The following is a 23,676-nucleotide window of genomic DNA, read 5'->3' as shown; positions in this document are numbered from 1 at the left end:
GGCATTGTTTCTTTGGAGTCCATGTAATGGAATGTATTTTTCAAATATTGATATTTGCATTTTCTTTAACAATTCCTTACAATAAAATGAGGTAAAATTGTGCGTTTCAAGTGGAAACTTTAATAAGACATTTGTAGTTAAACTTTTTAATGCAGAAATACCAATAAGCATTAAAAACAAAATTTTTTTTTTTGATGTAGTGATCCATGATTCATTGTTTGCATATAACACCCAGTGCTCCACGCAGAATGTGCCCTCCTTCATACCCATCACTGGGCTAACCCATTAACTCCTGGCACGTGAACACATTCCTTGAATAGCTCACCCTCTCGGGAAGTTTGGATTTCCAACACTTTTCAGAAGCACATTGGTGACAGCAGTCAAAAAGTAGCTGTTTTAGGCATAACCCACCAGCCGCCTGGACATGCTCCAGGCCAGGCAACAGCCCAGGCTGCGTGGGTGGCCACGCTCCCTTTGAGACTCCTCGGGAGGGTCCAGCCCCGGCGAGGGTTCTGCTGGTCGTGGTCTAGAGGGAGGACCGGCACTGGGGGTTTCAGAGAACACTCGGGAAGGTGTGAAGTCGAGGGGCCCATAACGCCCTGAACGGACCATACAGCTAGCCACCCCCACCCGGCCGCCGCCTGTGCTGGGACGGACGCACCCCCTTTCTTTCCCTGTCTTCTAGCTTGCTCCCCCAGGTTCCGACCAGCTGTGGAGACAGAGCTCATTCTCTGCTGGCTTTTCTCATGGTTAACAGGCACTGCTAAGTGCTTCCACAGGACAATCTCCCGTAAACCTAACAGGCGTCCTTGAGGGGAACACTAGTCCTAACATGTGAGTACAAACAACGGGGCCTGCATAGGCTCCCACGCCGTTGCCCAGCCGGGGAAGGGCACCGGGTTTTCGTTCTGTTACTGATCCGCTGACAGTATTGGGCAAGCGTCGTAACTTCTGGGCCTTAGTGTCCGCACCCATAAAGCTGGAGTGGCGACCGCGGTCCTTCCTGGCTCCTACGGTTTCTTTCCTTGCGGGAGGTCATCAGAAATGGGTAACGCGCCCCTCCTCTCATGCAAGGGCACAGAACCCCCTCTGGGGGCGCTGATGGGAGCAACGTCTGCGGTTTCCCTGCAGGAGCCTGGGGCCTCTGCTGCTGGGGGAGCTCTCAAGACGGGGGTGGGACGTTCGCTTCGTCCTCTAGGGGCACCACGGATTTCTGGACAGGGCCCCAACCTGTGCGCGGGGTATTCCAGGTCCCAGTTGCCCCAGAGCTACACGAGCCAGGGATGGGCAATGGCCTGGTATGGCTCCCTTTGACCCCCAGGCGCTCCACTCCTGGGTGCGCGCGGGCAGCTGCCCAGCATGCTCAACGCAGCCCTGCTCGTGGGGGCAGCAGGAAAGCAGATGTGGGGGAACAGCTCAGCTCTGTTGTGCCCCTTCTCCGGACCCTCTCAAGGCCAGCAGAGAGGTTACACGAGAACAGGTGAAGCCCCTTGCCCAGCATCATCTCCCTCTCCAGCAAGTCCTCCCTGCCAGAGCCGTCCTGGGGGGCCTGCCTCCATCCACCAGAGCTCTGCCCTGGGGCCACTTCCGGAAGGACGAAGGAGAGCGACTGCTCCAGTAACCACGAGCTTCCTCACGGCTGAGCCCTTTGAAGATTCGACCGCCACCCCAACACAAGGAGCTCTTCACGATAAAGTACATGTTGGTGGCAAAGAGGAAGTGAGCAGCCTGCAGTCCGGCGGAGAGTGGGTGCCCAGGGCCCTCCCCGGCCACACTCGGCTGGGATGACAGGGTGCCTTGTTCCGTTCATTTCTATTTGTTTTGGGAGGGTCTGCACTCCTCTGCACCGGGCCCCCACACTGTCCCTCATTCCCACCCCGAGGATGGCCTCTGGGGCTCTAGCGGGGCTCCTGTCGCCGACTACAGCCTCCCTGAGGTGAGCCTCGCCTGCCCCCTCCCACCCCACAGGGACACAGCAAGCTATGGAGGGGTGCAAACAGCACGGAGTTGGGGCAAGAACCTGGAGTTCGAGGCTCAGCTGCACTGCTCTGTGCTGCCTCATCTGCAGACTAAGAGCTAACTTGCGCACTGACACCCCGTGCAGGGTACTGGGGTGCAGGACACCAAGCTGGGGACCCCTCGGTCCTTGTGCAGGGAGAGCGGCGGGTGGGAAACCTGGGTGGTTGTCTTACAAGAGAACAAGGCTGCAGGCAGGCCAGGCGAGCACAACCTCCCGAGAGGTGCCAGTCCAGGCAGGAGGGACAGCCTGGTGGAGGCTCTGCAGGCACGGTGCGGTGGACGAGGCTGCAGGGAAGGGTGCCCCGGTGCACGGGGAGGTGGTGGGAGAGCCGTGGATGTGGGAAGTCACTGAAGGTGAGGGGGGGCGCCCTGGTCATCCAGGGTGACCGCTCACAACAGGGTGGAGGGCAGCGTGGGAGAGGACAGTGAGACTTGTGGCTTCCGGGTGAGAAATGACAGCCCGGAGCTGGGGAGGCTGCTGGGGGGGGTGGGTTGGGGGAGGGCCGGGGCCCTGAGATGGCCTGGGAGGAGGGGAGGAGCAGAGGATGGCCTTCTGGATGGCTGCCGGGGTCCTCACTTGGTGTGACATCACAAGGTGACTGAATCCGGAAGCGGGGAGTCTGGGTGCCTAGGACGTGCTCCCAGGAGCGCCCATCCGGATGCAGCTGAGGCGGGAGTGAGGAGACCTGGTGGGGGGCGCATGGGCCGAGAGGGGTGCCTGGGGGAGAAAAGGGAGTCAATCAGGCAAGAGCCAAGGGAGGGTTTCCCAGAGGCCGTCAGGTGTGGCCAGTCCCGGACGGCCATGGCCTTGGGGTGAAGAGGGCAGAGTCTAGCCTGCTGCACAGCCGAGGGGGGCTGAGGAGCAAGGACCCTGAGTACACGCAGCGTGGCCACAGGTGTAGCTGTGGCGGGAAGTAGATCAGTGCCACAGAGGAGGGCTTCCTTCAGGAGGGGGAAGCGCCGTGAGGCAGGCGGCGGCGGGGGGGTGGCGGCAGAGGGTAGGTCCCCAGTAAGAAGCTCCTCCGGTCAGTGGGGTTGGCATAGGGGCGACGGGTTGCCCTGGACACACACCCCACCGGGAGAAGCATCACAGCAAAGAAACTACTTTCTGATCAAAAAGCAGACTTCTCCCACACCTAATTCTAAATGCTTAAAAGAGAATATCCTCACTTCAAACTGTTGCTCGGAGGCGTCTGGATTTGCTGCCTCCATATAAGCAAGAGCCCTTCCCCTCCAGGATGAGCCTGCCCCGTTTCCTTGTTCCCTCTCCCGGTGGGGCTCGGCTGCCATCAACTAGGTGTGGCGTGGCGTGGCGTGGCTCAGGGTGGAGGTCAAATCAGGGGAACCCAGGAGAGTGACATGGACGCTCTTAGTGATCCGTGGCTTCTCTGGACGCATCTGCCTGTCTCTGATTTGCCGGTGCCCCCCGTGCCCTAACCGGGTGAGGAGTTACAGGTAGGGCCTGGCAGTCCGGTTAGCTTTGAGCTGGGCAGATTTGCGCGCCTTACCGTCTGAGGGCTCTGAAGAAGGATGGCGAGTAGATCACAAACAGGCTGACTGGTGCCGGGCAGGTTGGCGCGCTCTGGTCTCAGGCACAGGAGGGTGAGCCCTCGGTGAGGGGCGTGGGCCACGTTTGCAGAGTATGGGCAGGGTGCTTCCAGGCAGGGTTCTCTGTGGGTTCTCACCATCTGGGGCACGGGCTCACAGCGGGAAGGAGCAGGTGATGGCCGAGGGTGGGCAGCCCGTGTACTCCCCCAAGTTGGGGTGGTCCAAGTCTCCACGGTTCGTGTCTGCAGGGAGGCCCGGTGACTGGTCGCTAGGGGGTCCGGTGGTTCTCACGCACACACAGCGGGGCTCCTTGGCACCCGGCTTGTACAGCTTCCTGGGGACACCGATCCAGTCTCTGCTCACACCTCCGCTGAGGAACAAGGACGTGTTACTGGCAGGAACTCATGGGTCTCTGGCGAGGGGAGCGGGGGAGGCCACCTGGCGATTTCCCGAGGTGGGGGTCTGCAGCGTGCGCCCCCTAACCCTGCCGGCCCTCCTGACTTGCTCCAGCTTCCGCTGCCGTCCCGGGGCTCCTGGGCCCTGCCCTGCGCCTCCCCAGGAGCCAGCGCCACTCCCCCACACTGCTGACACCTGGGAAAGGCTCTCCCCCACAGGCCTGTGGCCGTCTCAGAAACAGGGTCTGGCTCCGATCCCCCACTGCATCCTAGTGCCTCCGGCACTCCTTCCCTTCCCCTTACTGCACACCCAGTCCCTGTCTGAACTCAGGACTCCTTTGTCGTTTCCAAAGGGAGTTACAACAGAGCTGAGGCACAGGGATGGGGTGGACTCGCCGGGGGAGGGCAGGCAGTGAGGCCAGAGGGGCCGCTGAGACCGGCAGGCAGGCCCTCCGGTGGGCAGCCCAGGTTCCCCGAGCCCCTCTTTCTGGAGGCCAGGCCCTGTCCCTTCAAAACTGGACAGGAGCTTTCCTTCCTGCCCCTTCCACACCTGCTCCCTGAATTAAGGTGGAGGAAATGTGATGGACACAGGGGCTGGGCCTGGGGAAAGCTAGCAGCTTTGGCTGTTGGCTCTCGTCCACACAAGGAGAGCAAGAAGGCCTCTCCGCACAGAAGAGGGTGGACGGACACAGCTTACACTTGAGGAAGGGGCTCCCCTGCTTCTCAGGGAGAGCTGGGCTCGTACTTGAGGCCCTTGAAGCTTGCTGTGTGTGCCGGGGGGGGGGAGGTCCCCATCTTCTGCATCAGAGTTAAGGGGATTGAGGGCCTGATGATTAAACACCTGTTCTTCCTCCAGCTGCCCCCAAACAACCCAGGAATAATCTCTGGGGCGTCTACTCTGATCGGGCTCTCCTCACTTTATTTCTACAGGAAAGGGCTTCTCGGAAAACACTCAGCAGTTGCCATGTTTCGTGCCGCGGGCCGGCCCCGCCTCCTCGTCCCTGTAGGCGGCTGGGATTTGTGCAGACGAGGGAACGGAGGCCCCTGGACGGATCAACAGGCCAAACCAAGCAGCTGTACTTGGGCCTGCTCATCCCAGGCCGGGGTCTCTGGGGAGTGCAAGCAAACAAAACACACGCCCGGGTCCTCACCGTCACCTCACCTGTTGTCAGGGCCCCCAGAAGCCTCGGACATGTAGCCAGGTGAGACTCACTACCCAGAGCGCCTGTACTTTGAGTCCCCCTGGATGGACAGCTGGGTTATGGCGTCCCCGAGTCACGTGTGGGAGGGAAGCCTGTGTACCTCTCTGGGGAACACCAGAACCGGCTGCCCCTGTTGGAGCTCCACTCGGCATTGCACGGTGGGAACGTCTGCTTCTCCTCCAGCGCCCGCCGGCCCGCCTCCAAGCCTTGGCTGATCGTGGCTTCCACCTGGGTCAGTTCCGGCGTAGGGAGGCCGTCCTCGCCGTAGAACCGTCCTATCACCCTTCCTGTGGCGACCGGACAGCTGATGTCAGGGTCTCGGTCACCTCCAGGGTGAAGCCCAAGCTCCCAGGGTTCCTGGCCCAGGACTAAGAACCCCTTGATGTCTGACAAGACCCCACATAGAAGCGAGCCTGCTCTAGCTGTGGACTCCCCCATACGGAGGCCGCCCACCCTTCCCCATATGCAGACAGCGCTTCCTGGAGGGCAGAACTGCATGTGATTCCTTCCTCCATGCTCCGTGGTGCTGGAGGCACGCAGGACGTGTTCCATAAATGTACGACAAATGACTGGCTTATTGGGTCACGTTTTTGTGGCTCAATTCTTCCCAAAGTGAAATGATTTTGTCTTGTAGAACTATCAATAAGTCATTTATTGAGCATTTACTCAAGGTCAGGCGCTACGCTTGCGCTTCACCAACATTCTGCAAACCCCCAGAACCACCTAGGAGAGAGACAGGGAGGCTGAGTAGCTGGGAGGGCCCTGAAGCTGGCGCCCACACTCTCCCTCCACCATTCTCTCTCCCTCAGTCCTGCGGTGCACAAACTGAATGGAAACAGCCAGCAAGTGGTCCATGAACCTGCAGGCCTGAGCCAGAGGGGTCAGCTCTCCTTTGGGGCAGGGACTTTCATCTCTGAGTCCTGATGTGCGGGCTGCTTCCTGCAGCACCTGCCACAGGAAGCAGCAGCAGAAAGTGCTTCTAGAAGGGCCGGCCAAGAAGAGCAGGTGCCTGAGCAGCCTTGAGCCCTGCACTCCTAGGCCGCCAGGGGCAGCTTCGTCCCCCCTCACGGCCAACCATCCCGACTTGTCCAATTCTGTTCACGTCACTTTTGTGACCTGGATTAGGAGCTGCTGCTCCTTCGTATACAACGTACACTTTCCTGTGCTCATGACCATCCAACAGCAAATCTCGTCTGGCCGGCCTCTAGAAGACACCGTGGTTCTGGCCACCTTCATTTCTAACCCAAACTACAGCCTGCAGCTGTGGCCTCCTGATGATCCAGCTACTTCAGTTCTTTCTGCACAAAGCAATTGACTGATTTTTGGAAAACATGAGTCACTTCCTATCTCCTCCATGCCGTGGCTTCTGAAAGCATGTGGATAAAATACAGACTTCTTGTCAAGGCCTCCAAGACTCTTGCCATCTGACTTCTCTTTGCTTCTGCAAACTCTTCCCAGGCCATTCCTTCCTTCCCTAGTGTGCTGTTGGCTCTGCACGTTGGCTTCCTTTCTATCTGCTGACTGTGCTTAGCTGCCCCCCGTCTCGGCACTGCTCCCTCAGCCTGGAATACTCTCTTCCCAGACCTCAAGTCTGACTGGCTCCTCACATCCAGGTCTCTGCTCACCTACTAACCCCTCCAACAGGCCTCCCCTGAACATCTGCTCAAAGGTGCCCCACCCCACACCCCCCACACACATCAATCCATTTTATTTACACTCAGTCCCAACTGGGATTGTGTGGTCGGTTTACTTGTTCACGTATGTCTCTCCTCCCCACCAGTGAGGCCCCAGCCCTCAAAACAGCCCAGTACAGAGCATTCATTTTCAGTGCTTATTAGAATATATGAGGGGATCAGGGTGCAGCCTCTGAGTTGATCTAGCAGAAAACTTCCTCCTAGAGGGTCTCTTTGTGCACAGCGACAAGCCTGTCATGCTGGGTTTTAGACATGAGACCCAGAGAGAGGCAGGAGTCACAGAGGCCACAGAGAAAGAGTTGGAGAAGCTGTGTCGTGAGAATGGCGGTCACCACCGGCTGGGTCTCCAAGCCAACACTGTATCCAGAACACAGAGACATCTCGTTGGCCTGTGAGGCTTGGCCACTGGCTGCCGAGATGGCTTCCTATCTTCACTTCCTCCTCTGGGGGGGCTTTTCTGGGCCCGAAAGAGCCTAACACAGCCCCCCTCCTATAGAACGAGCCAAAAGAGGGCAGGACCTGCACTCAACTCATCCCTGGTCCGGTCCCCATGAGGACCAGAACCATCACTTACCCATAGTAGGTATTCAAATACATGCTGACTGACTACAGTCCCTTCCCGACCCTCACACACATACACTAACACTGTTCAAACACAGCACTTTGCTCCCCAAATATCAGGATGACGTGTTTGCTCTGGCAGCTTTTGCCCACTCTCAGGGCTCTATTCTTATTCTTTTGTGTTAGGATTTCTCTTCCTTATTAACCTGGTAATATTTCAACCAACCTCCCGGGAAAAAGGGAGAACCCAGCCTCCTGAAGGTCTGCAGAGAGCTCTCAGTCCCTTCAGTGCAGACGTGGTTGTGGTGTCAGGAATGGCCCGGAACAGCCTGGAGGAAAACCCAGAAGGGGGTGTGCAGGCTGGGAGGGCAGGAGCCAACAAGTGTGTGTGGTGGGGGGCTGCACACAGAACTGTGGGTGTTCTGGTCAGTTGGATGTGGAGGGAGCGGAGGAGCTGGGGCAAAGGCCAAGGTTCTCAGAAAAGGTAACCCAAGTGGTCAAGACAGAGCAGACAGTCAGAGGTATTAGGGGCAGAGACGGAACGCTCCCAACCGAGACCCGTTCTGGTGGTGAGGAGCACTGATGTTCCCCAGGCAGTCAGCCGTGTCCAGTTGGGCTCCAAAGAGGGAAAAGGGCCCCAACCACTCCAATTTTCAGTGTTTACAAAGCACTCTAGTGTTTAGAGTCTAACGTTTCTCTGGGACCTGTTAGGTGTCTTTCTATTTCAAAGGTGATTCCCTCCTTGCATGCCCGGCACAACTGGCTTTAACAAGTGTTTGGGAGACAGTTCCTTCGGGATGGACACAGACTAATGCTGGTCTCCCTACAGGGTTAAATAAGAGTATTTGTCAAAACTGCACACAAACGTAGGCCTTGAGCCTTCCTGACTGGGTGCCGAAGCCCGATGCCTGGGACCCAGCGAGGCTCCTGGAGCTGGTGATTCAAGGTGCGGCAGGTAACCCCTGGCTTTGGGGCCACAGAGGCCAAAGCAAACGGCAGGATCATCCTCTCCCAAGAGTATGAGTGAGAGAAACAAGTGCCCCAAACACTTCCTTCGGGGACTCACAGCCACACTAACAACCAGAGTTTAAGGGAAAATTTCATGGGTATTGTACAGATTTTAAGCTTGAATCCAATCCCCAACGAACTCTAACTCTTTTAAAAAATTGCAGGACAACTGAATAGAATCTATGGAAGTGACCTGTGGAATACCTACCAACGAATTCGTAATTCTTCTCGTAGAATGAAAGCCAATTTTGAAGGGTCAGCACCTCCGAAAATGACAAGTCAGCTACATGGTCCACCAGGCCTGCTTCGGAGTAGTCCCCAGTCACAAACGCCCTTGATGCATCCCGGCCTGCAGGAGACGGGTTTCCAAGTAGATGAGCTCGTAAATTGCCGGCACTGTACCAACTCAAGAACTTATTTTCTGAGAAACATCTGGAAACCCCTAATCCCCATCTCCAGGAAAAGCTCATCTCCCCTCGCTGGGACAGATGTTAACACAAGTATGTCTTCCTTTTAACACTTGTCACAAAATAACTCATTAATTGTTGATGTAATAACTATCTAATGTCTGCCTTTCCTACTGGTCTGCTAGTTTTATCAGGGCAGAGAACACACCAAACTTAGTATTGATTCCCCAGTGTCTGGTAGTGCCTAGTCTTTAGTAATTATCAATAAATATTGGCTAATGAAACCCATGCATTTACAGTCAATTTTCAGTAAGTCAATTCTCAATAATTATTTCAATAATTCAAAGGGGGAAAGAATAGTGTTTTCAACAAATGGTGCTTGGACAACTGGAGAGCAACATGCAAAAGAATGAAAGTGGGCCCCTACCTCACAACATATATAAAATTAACTCAAAATAGATCAATGACATGAATGAGCTCAAACTGTAAAATTCTTAGAAGAAAACATAGGGTAAATGTTTGTGCCCTTGGATTAGGTGATGGTTTCTTAGATAGGACACCAAAAGCACAAGCTAACAAAGAAAAAATAAACTCGATCAAAATTTTAAAATTTTGTGCCCTACAGCACACAATCAAGAAAGTGAAAAGACAACCTACGGCAGGGGAAAAATAGTCACAAATCATGGATCTGATAAGGGCCTAGTATGCAGAGTATATAAAGAACTCTCCCAACTCAAAGTAAAAAGACAACCCAATTAAAAAACGGAAAAGGATTTGAACAGACCTTTCTTCACGGAAGATACACAAATGGTCAACAAGCACATAAAAAGATGCTCAACATCATAGTTATTGGGGAAATGCAAATAATCAAACCCATTAAATGACTATAATCAAAAAGATGACCAGTTTGGCGAGAATGTGGAGAAACTGGAACTCTACTACATTGATGGTAGGGGTACAGCCACTTTAGAAAACAGCTTGGCAGTTTCTCAAAAAGCGAAACACAAGAGTTACTACATGAGAACTGAAAACACAGGTCCAAACAAAAACGTGCACATGTATGTTCATAGCCGTGTTTTCGTAATAGGCAAAAAATGGAAACAACCAAAACGTCTAACAAATGATGATTAAATACACAAAATGTGGTATATACATACAACAGAATATTATTTGGTCACAATGCGGAATGCAGTACCGATACGTGACGATCCAGCCTGGATGAACTTTGAAAATGCTGTGCTAAGTGAAAAAAGCCAGACACAAAAGGCCTCATGTATGACTCCACTTATATGAAAAGTCCAAACAGGCATATCTTCAGATGGAAGCAGACAAGAGGTTGCCAGGGGCTGAGGGGTAGGAGGGACTGGGGAGTGACTGCTAACAGATATGGGGTTTCTTTGGGGTGATAAAATGCCTGGAATTAGATGATGCTGTGGTTTGCACAACTTTCTGGCTATATTAAAAAGTACTTAAGTGTATACTTTAAAAGGGTGGATTTTATATTGTGTGAATTCTATCTTAATAGATAGACAATAATACAAATATTGACCACACGAACGCACATCTCTGCTTCCCTCCTAGGCTGTGTGGGTGGTAGGGAGCACGAATTTCTGATTCCTCAGCACCTGGCACAAGGCGGGCTGCGTGGCAGTGGTCAGTGCATCGATGCTGAGTGTGCAACAGGCACAGAGGAACTCGGCAGACGCCAGAGCACACTGCAAACGGTGACCCCGGGGAAGAAGGGTTTTATGTTCACGCTTGTGCGTCCTGCTGTGGCAGCTGCGACAGGGTGTGACGGGGCCGTGCACTGCCGACTGCCCTCGACGGGCCGGTGAATGAACCCTGACCCCAGGCCCAGCTCGGCTTCTAGATCACTGTGTAGCTCCGGTAAGTTCTTTCCTCGCTGGGCTGTTGGAGGAGCTTGGCAACACCAACTGACCCGTCCCTGAAGTCCTCCCTAGAGACAGGGCAGTGACTTCCGTACCCGAGGCGGCTTCCCAACTCTTAAGACTATGACAAATGGAAAGTGAGTCTTTAGCATCAGCCTAGTCACTGGCCGAGCTCAGCATTGTTCGCTCCTTTTTAACCTGGGCGGTGGTGCTCCCTCCAGCCTGGTTGGACGGGGCGGCAGAATACATCTCATCCGACGGACGGTGCAGGCCTAACGCATGCGCAGCTTTCTTCGGAAAGACTGTAAAGGGGCCCAGACCTTTCTCTGCTCTAACCCACCACCTTTAACGGACCTAAGTGCATCTGTACTAGAAACAAGAACGACTCACACCAAATGGACTATTTTTCGGGGAAACTTGGGTGGGGATAAGGAAGTCCCTCGGGACAGGGACACCCTGAAGAGAACACGAGTCAGTAGGGGACACGTCTGAGGGCAGGGGCGCCGTCTCAGTCGCCGCTGCGCCCTGAGCCCCGTCGTGGGGCGCGGAGCACGCCTCCGGGGGCTCCTGCCGGCCGCTGGGCAGCCGACAAGCGGCAGGAGGCCCGGTCCTCGAACCTACGTCGCAGAGAGCGCCTGGGAGACAGGCTGGGCTAACAGCGGGCCACCGTCCCGCCCGCGTGCAAGAGCCCGGAGGGAGGGTGCAGCCGCGCACGGCCCCCACGTCGGCCTGACGACTGTGGGGAGAAAGCGGCCGATGAATGAACGGACGAACGAATGAGCGAACAAGTGCACGGACGAACGACGCAAGGGCGGCTACCGGCCGCCTCGCTAATACCTGCGAAGCCGCTATAGTGGGCCCCTGGCTCGTAGTGCCTCCGGCCGGAGGACACATCGTAGACGCGGCCGAGCAACGCCAAGTAGAGGCCCGGGTCCCCGGGGCCGCCGCGGTAGCGGGCCAGCTCCTCGGGGACGAAAAGGCGAAGGCCAGCGCGGCCGCTCCACCAGCCCACCCACCGTGCCGCCGCCGCCGCCGCCGCCGCCGCCACGGCCAGGCCCAGCCAGAGCCCACGCCCGCCGAGCCTCAGCATTCAGACCGCAAGCGGCCGCCCCGCCATCCAGGGCCAAGATGGCGGCGACGCAGGCGCGACGTCACCGGCGGACGTCACCGGCGCGACGCCCCGTCGTCCCGCCCGCGCCACCCAGGGGACAACGGGGCACTGAAGGGAAAACGGCTTTGGCGAAAGACCACTGCCTGGCTCCACTCCCCGGCCTCGCTTTTTTTTCAGCGTAGGTAGTGAACGTGGAGACATAGCGAGAGTGTAAGCGGCGAAGGCTCAGCCACGCCGGTTGTCACCCCCAACAAAGATGGCGGCAAAGGAGGCTGCGGGATGACGTAGGCGTTAGGACGCAACTCGCCCTCTGGGAAATCGGGTTTCCGCCCCCTGCGCAAGCCGTCCTTCGCTCTCTGTCTTACGGCATCTGCTTGAGTCTGCTTGACGGCGCCTTTGCGACGGCAGGCCTCGCTTGACGGCTAGGAAGCCGGAAGCCTCTGCCGCCGTCGTCCCCTCCCCGTCCGCCGGGTGCAGCCGGAGGTTGACAGGTCGAGGCGGGGAGGCGGCGGCGGCGGCACAGCCGGGCGCCCGAGACGGAGACTCCATGGGGAACGCTCCGAGTCACAGCAGTGAAGACGAAGCGGCTGCCGCCGGGGGCGAGGGCTGGGGTCCGCACCAGGACTGGGCCGCGGACTCGGGCGCGATCTCCGGCTCGGGCCCCCCGGCCCCGGCGCTGCCGCCCGCCGCGGCGCTGCTGGAGCCCGCCCGACTGCGAGAGGCGGCGGCGGCGTTGCGGCCTGCGCCGCCCTGCGAGTCTCTGGTGTCTAGACACCACGGCGCGCTGTTGCGCTGGCTGGAAGAGCGGCTGGGCCGCGGCGAAGAGTCAGTCACCCTGGAGCAGTTCCGGGAGCTGCTGGAGGCTCGTGGCGCCGGCTGCTCGGGCGAGCAGTTCGAGGAGGTCAGGACCGGCTGGCGACTGCGGGGCGGGGGCGGGGCGGGGGCAGGGCGGGTGTGAAGAGCTGGGCAGTGGCTCTAGACTGGCCAGGCAGGACCCCGTAGGGTGCAGGTTCTGAGAATGGGAGCTTGGAGCGCTCGCATCCAGCCTGTACACGCCGGGAGACGGCTGCGAATCTCTTTAACCTCTGCTAGAGGTGTGGAAAGCCTGGACTAGTCCGTCCTTGATTTGAAGAACTCGACAAGCCCCAGTGTCTTTGCATGTGCTTGTAATACAGACACTTGTGCTGTTGCCTGACGCTGCCCCGGTTGCTCTCTGGATCTTCCTTATCAGTCTCCGGGACGGTTGAAGGGAACGGAGGCCTAGGGATCAAGGGAGTGGCAGTGAAAACCATTCTGTTTTATTGACCGGTGGGATTTTACAGAGCACCTTCTGAATCCAGTGTGGGCGCCTAACAAATGTGGGAGGAGAATGACATGTACTGGAAAAGCTCATATTCTAAAAGCCATTCTCATCACACAAAACCTAGCTTTTCCAAAATACACATTTGGTTTTTAGATAGTAAGACTCACTTAAACCTCCATGTAACCTGAAACTGACAGCCAAATGTCAGGTTTCCTGCCAGTACTTGTAATGATACGGTTTTTGGCATAATCACCAACATCATCTCTATTAAATCACGAACAGCAAGTTGATATGGCAACAAAACATTTTTTTCTCAGAAGGGATGTTAGGAATTACTTGTACATTTCATTTTACAGTTAAAAAGAGAACTGATCCAGGGTCTTCCACTGACTCTTTGGCAACCTAAGACCTAGCACTCAGATCTCTTGATTTGTTTGCTTCTTTGTCTTATGTCCCACTGCCTTCTTCTTGGGACCCTATTTCTTTAACTCCACGGTGTTATAACAAAGAGATGCTTAATTTGTGAAAATGAGTAAGTGGGGTAGAATCTTCAGTGTCAGTGAAGGGTGAGCATATAAAGCAGTAAACTGGCAGGTGCTTGTAATGCCATTGAAAAGTGATGTACCCTTTACAGCCAGAGGCTTTTAAAATATTTTAAGAATGTTTTCCTGTATACGGTCAGAATTCAGGTAATAGGGTTTGTATGTTTCTTATATTTTCTTTTAAAAAATACCTGTAAGACATCCCAGTTCCTGAAGACGTGGTCATACTAGTTAGTGAAGAGTCTCCATGTATATATTAATTCCAAGAGTCCACATAATTCTTCACTCTCTAGCTCTGGGTGTATTAAGAGAAAATGAAGGGGCGCTAGAAAGAGCTGTGTAGATCTGTTGAAGGAGTTGGCACATTTCAGAATTGTCCAGAAGGGAATAGAGAGAAACAGTATTCACATTGAGAGTGTCTGACAGGACTAGAGCTACAAGCAGAGGTGACAGGAGTCCTATAATGTAAGGCCAGGAGTCCTTTTTTAAAAAATATTTTATTTATTTACTTAGAGAGAGAGAGAAAGAGAGACAGCATGGGCAGAGGGAGGGGCAGACTTCCCGCGGAGCAGGGAGCCCGATGCGGGACTCGATCCCAGGACCCTGAGATCATGACCTGACCTGAAGGCAGACGCTTAAGCGACTGAGCCCCCCAAGCGCCCAAGGCCAAGAAGTCCTTAAGGTATGGTCCAGAAATCACTCAAGGGTTATGATATTGTTCACTGACCAAATATTTGTTGGGCATATACTGACTACCAGGCACTTGGATGACAGTGGACAAAGCAGATACTTGCTCTTAAAGAGTGTGTGGTACTGAAGGAGACTCACGTGAACCCAGCAATTATAGGTATACTGAGTATTAGCCAAAGGAAAGTGTAAGGGAAAATAGAGCAGGAGGATTTAACCTCACCTAGGAAGTCAAGGAAAACTTACCTGGAAAGTCACATTTCAGCTCAGAATCGAAGGGTGATAGATAACACATGAGGAGCAGAAGGGTTAGCGGTGTTTCAGGGAGAGGGAATTCCATGCACAAGTCAAAGTCCAGAGAATGGAGAATTTGGAAGAATGGTGTGATGTATGAGGCTTAGATAAAACTGCTGCAAGGGACAGAAAAGTCAGTGCATCAGTGGTTTAAACAGTAGACAAGCTTCTGGGCGCCTAGGTGGCTCAGTTGGTGAAGCAGCTGCCTTCGGCTCAGATCGTGATCCCTGGGTCCTGGGATTGAGTCCCACATCAGGCTCCCCCTCTCACTCTGCCTGCCACTCCCCCTGCTTGTACTCTCTCTCTCTCTCTCTCTCTCTCTCTCTGTCAAATAAATAAATAAATAAAATCTTAAAAAAAAATAGTAAACAAGCTTCTTACGAAAAAGTCCAGGTGGGTAGTCCAGGTTTGACCTGGCAGTTTCAGTCATCAGGGACCTGGCCCCATCCATCTTGTGCTGTCATCCTCCACAGGCACCTTCTACCTAGTGACCCAAAGGATTCCTTCAGCTGTCACTTTGTGCATTACAACTGCAGGAAAGGGAAATGGAAGGAGAGGGCCACGCCTCCTTTCTTAAGGGCAGGGCTCACCTCCCATTGGCTCAAGCCCGGTGACATGGCTGCACTGAGCTGCAAGGGAGGCTGGGAAAGATTTCTATTCCATGTACATGTATTTAGCTGAAAAATAAGGATGTGATTACTGAGAAAGAGGAGAACAGATACCAGGTTACAATTAGTCGTGTAACACACATGGCTGGATCCCTGAATGCAGAAGGAGAAGAGGAAGGCTAGAGAAGTAGGCAGGAATCAGGTCATGGGGAGTCCTTTGCAGCCTCTGCTATATAGGAGTTTGGAAACTGGAGCAAGGTGCATGATGCTGTGGCTGCCTTCTGGGGCGCCGGTCGTAGAGGGGCTAGAGTGGGTCCAAGCAGATCAGTTAGGAAGCTATTAACCATAGTTCAGGTAAGAAACTAAGTGGCTTGAGGCTGGGGTGATGGCAGCTAAAATGGCATGAACAATTCTGAGAGCTATTCAGGATGTAGAATAAGCCCCCTTGAGACTTATGTGTGAGCAGAGGATTATAAGGGGAAAGGAATTAAGGATGACTTCACCAACATTACTGTCTTAAGCAACTGGAAAGGAGATAGGGCTGTTAATACTGAGAACAGAAACTTTTCAGGAAGGGAAGACCGGGAGACAGGAGGAGTTTGGTTTGGCCACGCTGAGCTTAATGTGTCCGTGGGGCAGCTAAGTGGAGGTCTCTCTCAGACTGGGAGTCCTAGGGGAGAAGACAGCTTGAGACACAGTCGTCTGTTCACTCATTGGGGTTTCATGAGAAAATAGCCACATTGTTTCCTCCTCCTGTGATGTGTGTATGTGTGCTCTGTGAGAACTTAAATCCCTTCGAGGGGTGGACTGTTGAGCATAGTTAAATCCAGAGGTCATTCAGCCACTGTAACTAGAGAAGTATATGGGAAGAGAAACCTGAGTGGTTGTAGCTTCCTGTTATGAAACTCAAAGTCACAGTAGTCACACTGTGGCAGAAATAAACATCAAGGAGTCAGAAGCCCAGCAATAAGGACTGGTGACTTGTAAAATGTTGCAAGTTCGTTATTTTACTTTTGTAAAAATCCCTGGGGCCACCTAGAGCTGTGTCATAGGGTATTAAGTATCCATCCACCAAACTCACAAAATACGTGTTTGGACGTCTTCTTTCACATCTGTATATAGCTCCCCCCCTCACTCTCTACGGTGTGTTCGCATACCTGGTGTCTAGTGATTTAGGCCAACCGTGCAAGGCTGGTGGGAGACCCCAGCCACCACACTGAGGAGGAGACTGAGGACACTGTAGGGCTCAGGGACTCACTCAAGTAAGATTGGAAAATAAACTCTGGTACTAACACTCTTGGTGTGAGTCTTCTGACTCCAAGCCCTGTACCCTTCCTCCTCTAAGGACCTGTTTCTCTGGGATTATTTTTCTTTAGTCTCATCATTTTTTTTTTTTTTTTTAGTCTTAATTCTTTAATTTTTCCCTGCATGCTAAAGGAGACCTAGCAAGAATAATTCAAATTTGAGAAAAAGCATCATGTATTTTTCTTGAAGCCTATTCACCCTTATTGGATTTGGTACAGGGACAGCTGGGGTTGGCCTGATACTGAAATCTGGTGACTTTCCGTTCCCTCTGGTTACCACTTCTTAGTTGAAGAGAGCAGGTCTGTCTGCATGTGAAGGCTTAGCCAGGCTTGAAAAAGCTGATTGGGGTAACTCACAGCGGTTGTCCTGTCCGTAAGTGTGGAGTAATCATATGGGGACATGTGCAAGAAGATAAGTATTAGCCATATATGTGATTCTGTGCTCTAAAATAGGTCTGCCCTTTGGTTTGAGTAAGTAGATAATTCTGTGTCTTAGTTCATTTTACACGTAAGCTTGTGAAAATGTATTGTGATACTTCAAGTTTAAAGGTTTAAGGGAAATGATAATAAAATGTCTTTATAGCAACTAAAATGATGAGTTTTTCCCCTTCTTTCATTTTATGAGACCCAGCACAGTAGAGCAGGTTACCTTTGGTATACATTATTACTATAATGCCAAGTGTTTCCGAGTTTTATACGCCTGTTCTTGGGCTCCAGACCTGCACTGCCGTCTGTGTTCCCCCAGGTGTCTTGCCTTCACGTTCCCCTGACCTTCGTTGTTGGAGGTGGTACCCTGAAGAAGTTGCTGGAGTTGTACTATAAGTCAAAGTCTGAAGGTTTATCATTTTCAAGTGACATACCTTCTCTCGTGATAGGTGTGGCCCACGGGGAAGGACTCTGGTTTGGTCCTAGGGAGCAGTATCTAATTGACTTTTATACAGATGAGGAATAGAGTTAAAATTAAATACCTGTTTGACACCAGAGATTAGAGAGTCCGTGTTTGTGCTCTCAGTATGCTATGCTTCCAGAAAATTATGTAGTGTGTCGGGCAGGAAAAGGTGCTGAACAGAGGATGATGGCAGATGGCTTTCAGGTGGGGATTTGAGAGAAATAGGTCCTATTTTACTGATTTGCCACACTAGTGCTGGTGCTTCCTTTGTGAAGTTCATTAGGCTCTAAAGTCTGAGGGCAGGACCATTATTGTCCACCTACTAACCGCCTCAGCGCGGTTGTGGCTCACAGCCAGTAAGTGCGCTGCCCCCACGGCCCTCAGGTTGGGTTAGCAGACTGAATCATTCTCCAGCCTCGTACTTTCTATTCAGTCTGTAACCTCGGAGTAGTAAGGTATTTTTTGATGTTTGGGGAAACAGTTAAATATAGTTTTAGTGAAAACTTAAAAAGGATCTTAGTTTGGTTTAGAGGAAATTTAGGGAAAAATACCATTTGTCATTATCAGGTCAAAAGTTTTAATCAGCTAGTTTAGAATGGCTCTGAGCCCAAGAACTATGCAAATAGAATTATGCAAATGTAATTCTCTACCCTTTGAAGACATAGAGTGTCAGAGACTCCTGTCTGTGCGATAAAGATGAAGCCGGTTACAGACATCACTTGTCCTCAGCTCAGAGCCTGCAGAGACTCCCTATTGCCTGAAGAGTCAAATACACATTGCTCAGAATGGGTGAGAGCCCACGGGCTGGCCTCATCTGCCTCTGTTCCCCTGCTCGAGCCCTGTGCCCTAGTCAGTGGGACACCTGCCTTGTCCTGTGTGTGGACCTTGTTTCTCTCAGTTCTCCAAGATTCCCTGACTTGGCACCATCACCTGGTCAGGACCAAACATTTCTCGTGGCACGGTTCCAGTGTCTTCTGTATAACTCTGTTTTGGCCCCACCCTTGAGGCTCTTGTTGCCTGTTTGGCATTTAGAGCGCACCGTCTGGTTTTGTCCTGCCGTTTGGCTGTGAGGCCCCCAGCCCACCTGCCTGCACTGCTCCGGCATACGGAAGCCTTCAGTAAGCGATGGCCAGTGATGGTGACAAGGCAGTGTAGGAGAGAAAGATGCTGGGTGAATTGGAGGTTATTTTGACCCTGTGTGCTTTGCTGTGTCGGGGGTGATGGTATTGGCTTCTTCTGGAGAAGAAGAGCTCTAGAGGAAAGGCCACAGCTTTGTTCTGCCTTGCCCTGATTTCAAAATACCACTTCATCAGGTACTGTCTTACTGTAGAAACTTCGATGGCTCCCCATTGCTTTTAGAATCAAATGTTAGGTTAACCTTTAGGCCTGTATACCTTTCCACTCTTATTTCCTGGTGCTTTTTAGCCAGCCAAGCCCATTCACAGTTTCTCATACATATGGGGATTTTGTCCTTGGCTCCCTTTACCCACTTTAGCCCTTTGCTCCATCCTAAGCCCTTTTCACTTTCAGGGACCACAGAGGAGCATTTAACAGTAGCATGGAGTTTGGGAAAGGCTTCACCAAACCAGGGCTTGAGAGACTGGAAGAATTTGCCAGGCAAAGGAAGGAAGGGATAGAGTTGAAAGGTATAGCACAGGGGTGCCTGGGTGGCTCAGTCGTTTGAACGTCTGCCTCTTGATTTCAGCTCAGGTCATGATTGCAGCGAGGTTGTGAGATCAAGCCCTGTGAAGGGCTCTGTGCTCAGTGTGCAGTCTGCTTGGGATTCTCTCTCTCCTCCTCCCTCTGCCCCTCCTCCCCCCCCTGCTTGGGTGTTTGCTCTAAAAAAAAAAGAAAAAAAAAGGTGTATTGTGTGCAGATAAATTGGGGTGAAAGAGTGTGGCAGAGTTTGGGAATGGCACTCCTTTGGCACCTCATCTAGAGTCTGAGTTGGGGGGGACCTTAGTAAGCGTTGCGTGCAACCTATCCCCTCCCCTTGCCCAATAAAGGAGTCCCTTCTGTAACATCCTGGACAGCTGTGTAGTGAGTCTGTTAACAATATCAGTGAACTTGCCATTTTGTATGTCTACTTGTTCCACTGTTCTCCTTTAGCCTGAGTTTCAGACTTGGGCTCTGGGGTCAAACTGCATGTGGGAAAATCCTGGTTCTGCCATCCTCAAGCTGTGTGATTAACTCACACAACCACTCTGCATCTCAGCTGTCTCTCCTAAAAGATGCACATGGTGATAGTAGCTACCTTGTATAGTTAGCATGAGGATTCAATGAGTTAGTGCATGTAGAGCTCCTAGAACAGTGCCTGGCACACCCTTCCTGCTTTTAGTGGTGTTCTTCTCTGTTGCTCTAGCTCTGCACTAGGAGTGTTTACTCCGTCTTCTGACAGCCCTTTCAGTACTTCACTTAGACATAGATGTAGCACAACCTCACAGATGGGTAAACTGAGGCCGTAAGTGGAGAGGTGAGCCTCAGCCAGCAAGTGGCAGGGCTGGGACCAGCTCCACATCTCTTGTGCAGCTTGTTTCTCCCAGGTTGAACCAGTGTCCAGCCTTTGTATGAAGCCCCATGCGTGCGTTCTGCTGCTCTGTGCCCCCGTTCTGGTCTGTGAGGATTTTGGTACATTCTCATGTGTACCGTGGTCTTGATCCCACAGGTGGTTAAGGAGGTTAAGCAGGAACGGTCTGAGCGTTGTCCCATGTTGCCCTTGGGCCGGGGCAAATGGATGGAAATCTGCAGTCGACCAGTCTACTTCTCTCTCTTGTCTGCAAGGTGAATCAATAATGGCCTTCTAATGAGATTGTAATAACAGTTCTTTGCAGTTTACTAGGCATAGCCTTGTTTGTGACACCTTCAGTCTTCCCAACAGGCTATGAGGAAAGGTTGGACAGGAAGAGGGGTTGAGACTCGGGCCCAGAGTCTTGTCCCAGGTCTCACAGAGGAGTGGTGAATCTGACACCATCTTTCATCCACACTTCCCCTTAGTCTGACTGTGTTACACTTTTTATCTCTTACGTGCTTCATGCGGAGGCCCTGCACTTGGGTGCTGCCTGAATGGTTATGGTGTGGATGGCAAAGCACGTAAGTGGGTGTGATAGGAAGAGGCCTGAATCAGGAGAGGAGGAAGATACAGCAGGCCAGGCTGCTGTCTGCATGGAGATGGGAGTTAGCTCCTTGGAAATAGGGGGCGTTGCTCTGTGTTAGAGAGAAGGTCGACTTGCTTCACTTTGCATGGTTAGTGCCAGACCCACTGTATTCAGTTGGGTTTGGGGCCCCATGTTCCAGGCTGTAGAGTTTCAACTGTTGGGAATCTGGTGAGTGTTAATTTGCATGTGAAACATGAAAGAGAATAGAATGGAATAGAAAAGATTAGGGTACATTGTATCTGATAAGAAAGCATTACATTGTTTCATGAGACTTTTATATCAGTATCACAGAAATGTATTTCTATTTTATTTTATTTTATTTTATTTTATTTTATTTATTTGAGAGAGGTCACAAGCAGGGGGAGTGGCAGAGGGAGAGGGAGAAACAGGCTCCCCGCGGAGCAGGGAGCCTGACACAGGGCTCGATCCCAGGACCCTGGAGTCATGACCTGAGCCGAAGGCAGATGCTTCACCAACTGAGCCATGCCCCCGAAATGTATTTCTTTCCTTTTTTTTTTTTTTTTAAGATTTTATTTATTTGAGAGAGACAGTGACAGAGATAGAGCACAAACAGGGAGGGAGGGGCAGAGGGAGAAGCAGGCTTCCTGTGGAGCGGGGAGCCTGATGTGGGGTGCCAAGGACCTTGGGATCATGACCTGAGCCGAAGGCAGATGCTTCACCGACTGAGCCACCCAGGCGCCCCCCGAAATGTATTTCTTACAGTGAGACTTGAGACGCCCTGCTCTGAGGTTATGTCCAACTGGAGGGCCCCAGACGGGACAGCCAGCGTGGGAATGAGACTAAAGCCGTAGCAGATAGAGAACTGGCTGAGGGAGACTCGGGGCCTGTTGATCACCATGTTTAGTGATCCGTGGGCTGTTTTGGGGCAGAGGGATCAGATGTGTTCTGAAGGGCCCCACAGGTGGTGACATTAGGGAGACACATTTCCATTCATTACACAGAGAAGAGAGTTGTTGCTGTCAGAACTGGTCAATTTTACGTTCTTCTGTCATTAATTTAACCCCAGATTCTCTGCCACTTGCCTGAATCTCTTGCAACACAATTGGCTGTGTTCAGCCACACTGGAGTTGCATCAGACTCACCTTCTCAAGAGCCCTCTGATCTGCTTCATTCTGGACCTGGTGTTCTTTAGGTTGTTGGCATCTCCAGCAACCAGGGATTCATTTTCTCTCTAGGTTGGACCCCGTTCTTCCCCTTTCTTGGCATATTCGGTTTTCTGGTGACCGCACCCTCTAGGAGCTTTCTGAATAAGGGAGCATTAACTAGTTTATTTTTTGAGAGCCTTGCATGTGTGAGAATGTCTTTTTCCACTCTCTCAAAGTTGGTGGTATTTTGACTGTGTATTAACTTCTGGGTGAGAGAGAGTCCCCCCAGAATGTTGAAGACCCTGCTCCTATTCCAGCTCCCTGTGAAACTGCTGAATCAGCCTCTGATTCCTGACCTCTGACATGGACACTGCGTCTTCTCCCTGGGAGTAGGAACTTCTCTTTCCTCTCTGTGTTATGAAATCTCAATACGATGTGCTTTTATTCACCACGGAGGGTGTTCAGCCTCTTCAGTTTCAAAACTCATGTCCTTCAGTTGGAGGAGATTATCTTGGACCATAAGAATTGTCATTTCTCTCCCTCCTGTTTCTGTGTTTCCTTCTCTGGGACTTGTAGTATTTGGATATTGGATTCCTGGAGGACTGGTCTCCCGTTTCTTTTCCTCTTTCCTAGTTTCCATCACTTTGTCTTTTGCTCTAGTCTCTGGGCACTTTAGTCAATTTATCTTCCAGCCTTTTGAGATTTATCTTCCCAGATCTGTTGTTGAGATTTTCATTTTGCTGTGGTATTTTTAACTTTCAAGAGCTTATAAAAATGTTCTGAATACACGGGGCGCCTGGGTGACTCAGTTGGTTAAGCGACTGCCTTCGGCTCGGGTCATGATCCTGGAGTCCCGGGATCGAGTCCCACGTCGGGCTCCCTGCTCAGCGGGGAGTCTGCTTCTCCCTCTGACCCTCTTCCCTCTCGTGCTCTCTCTCTCTCTCATTCTCTCTCTCAAATAAACAAATAAAATCTTGAAAAAAAATGAATACACTGTTTTCAGTAATAGTGTCTTGGCCTTTCATGACGATACAGGGTCCTTTTTTATTAGGTGGTGGTGGTGGCAGCTTCCCAACTCTGAATATACTAAAACCCACTAGGTTGTACACTTTATTTATTTATTTATTTTAAAGATGTTATTTATTTGAGAGAGAGAATGAGAGAGAGAGAGAGCGAGCATGAGAGGGGGGAGGGTCCGAGGGAGAAGCAGACTCCCCGCTGAGCAGGGCGCCCGATGCGGGACTCGATCCCGGGACTCCAGGATCATGACCTGAGCCGAAGGCAGTCGCTTCACCGACTGAGCCACCCAGGCGCCCTAGGTTGTACACTTTAAAAGGGTGAGTTTTGTGATATGTGAATTATACCTCAGTAAGCTGGTATTCAAAATATCTTTTAAAATATTTCTCTGAAGATATTAATGATAATCATTTTGACATTTTCTTCTCCTCCTTTCTTTTCTCCAAGTTGCCATTTCTGTGTTTCCTATGAAGTCTTTCCTCAAATGTCCAGCTGTCCTGGGCTGGAACCTCCTATTAAAGAGTGGGAGACTAAAGAGGTGGGCTCTCCATGCATCTGGCTGGTGACGCTGAGCCTCACTGTAAGGTGAACGGGTTGGGCCCTTTCGTGGGGAGCCCTCCAGTGTCGGTGTCTCCAGGTCTGTCCTCATGGGCTTGTGTGGTGCCCCGGTCTCTTGCCTGAAGGGTGTGTGACGGGCTGCTAGCATTCTGGGAGCCCGAGGGGAAGGGTGCGTCTTCTAACCCTGACCCTGTAAGCTCTAGTGCTTGATATTCCCTCGTCCAGAGACTCTGGGCTGCTTTCTCTGAGGGAAGCAACTCCCCAGGCTTCTGACCGGAGAGAGGGTCTGGGGGTGTCTTATGTTTGTTTGTTGGATGGAGAGCCGGGATCGGTGTAGAATGACCTCTGTCTGGGGGTGTCTTATGTTTGTTTGTTTGTT

General features: G+C 52.2%; 2 protein-coding genes across 4 annotated transcripts in view; one reads left to right on the top strand and one right to left on the bottom strand.

The window, feature by feature from the left end:
* Positions 1–100: 100 nt before the first annotated feature.
* On the bottom strand, positions 101–11,879 carry LOC113939184 (neuferricin). Its single transcript, XM_027624837.2, has 5 exons — positions 11,561–11,879; positions 8,636–8,776; positions 5,265–5,451; positions 3,528–3,937; positions 101–2,737 (listed from the first exon to the last, which is right to left on the bottom strand). The coding sequence occupies exons 1-4, from the start codon at positions 11,811–11,813 to the stop codon at positions 3,721–3,723; spliced, it is 798 nt and encodes a 265-aa protein (XP_027480638.1). The 5' UTR covers positions 11,814–11,879; the 3' UTR covers positions 101–2,737; positions 3,528–3,720.
* Positions 11,880–12,269: 390 nt separating this feature from the next.
* Positions 12,270–23,676, top strand: part of ZZEF1 (zinc finger ZZ-type and EF-hand domain containing 1) — a 100,740-nt gene continuing 89,333 nt past the window's right edge. For all 3 annotated transcript variants that reach the window (XR_003525159.2, XM_027624833.2, XM_027624832.2), the window contains exon 1: positions 12,270–12,735. Coding sequence is in view for 2 of the 3 variants with exons in the window: in XM_027624833.2 (XP_027480634.2) it covers positions 12,382–12,735 (354 nt within the window). In the remaining variant the exon portion in view is untranslated. The remainder of the gene's footprint in view (positions 12,736–23,676) is intronic.

This window comes from Zalophus californianus, chromosome 16, assembly GCF_009762305.2.
Source record: "Zalophus californianus isolate mZalCal1 chromosome 16, mZalCal1.pri.v2, whole genome shotgun sequence".
Lineage (NCBI taxonomy): Eukaryota > Metazoa > Chordata > Mammalia > Carnivora > Otariidae > Zalophus > Zalophus californianus.
Note: the sequence above shows the minus strand (reverse complement) of the source record. Positions and strands in the feature narration are given on the sequence as shown.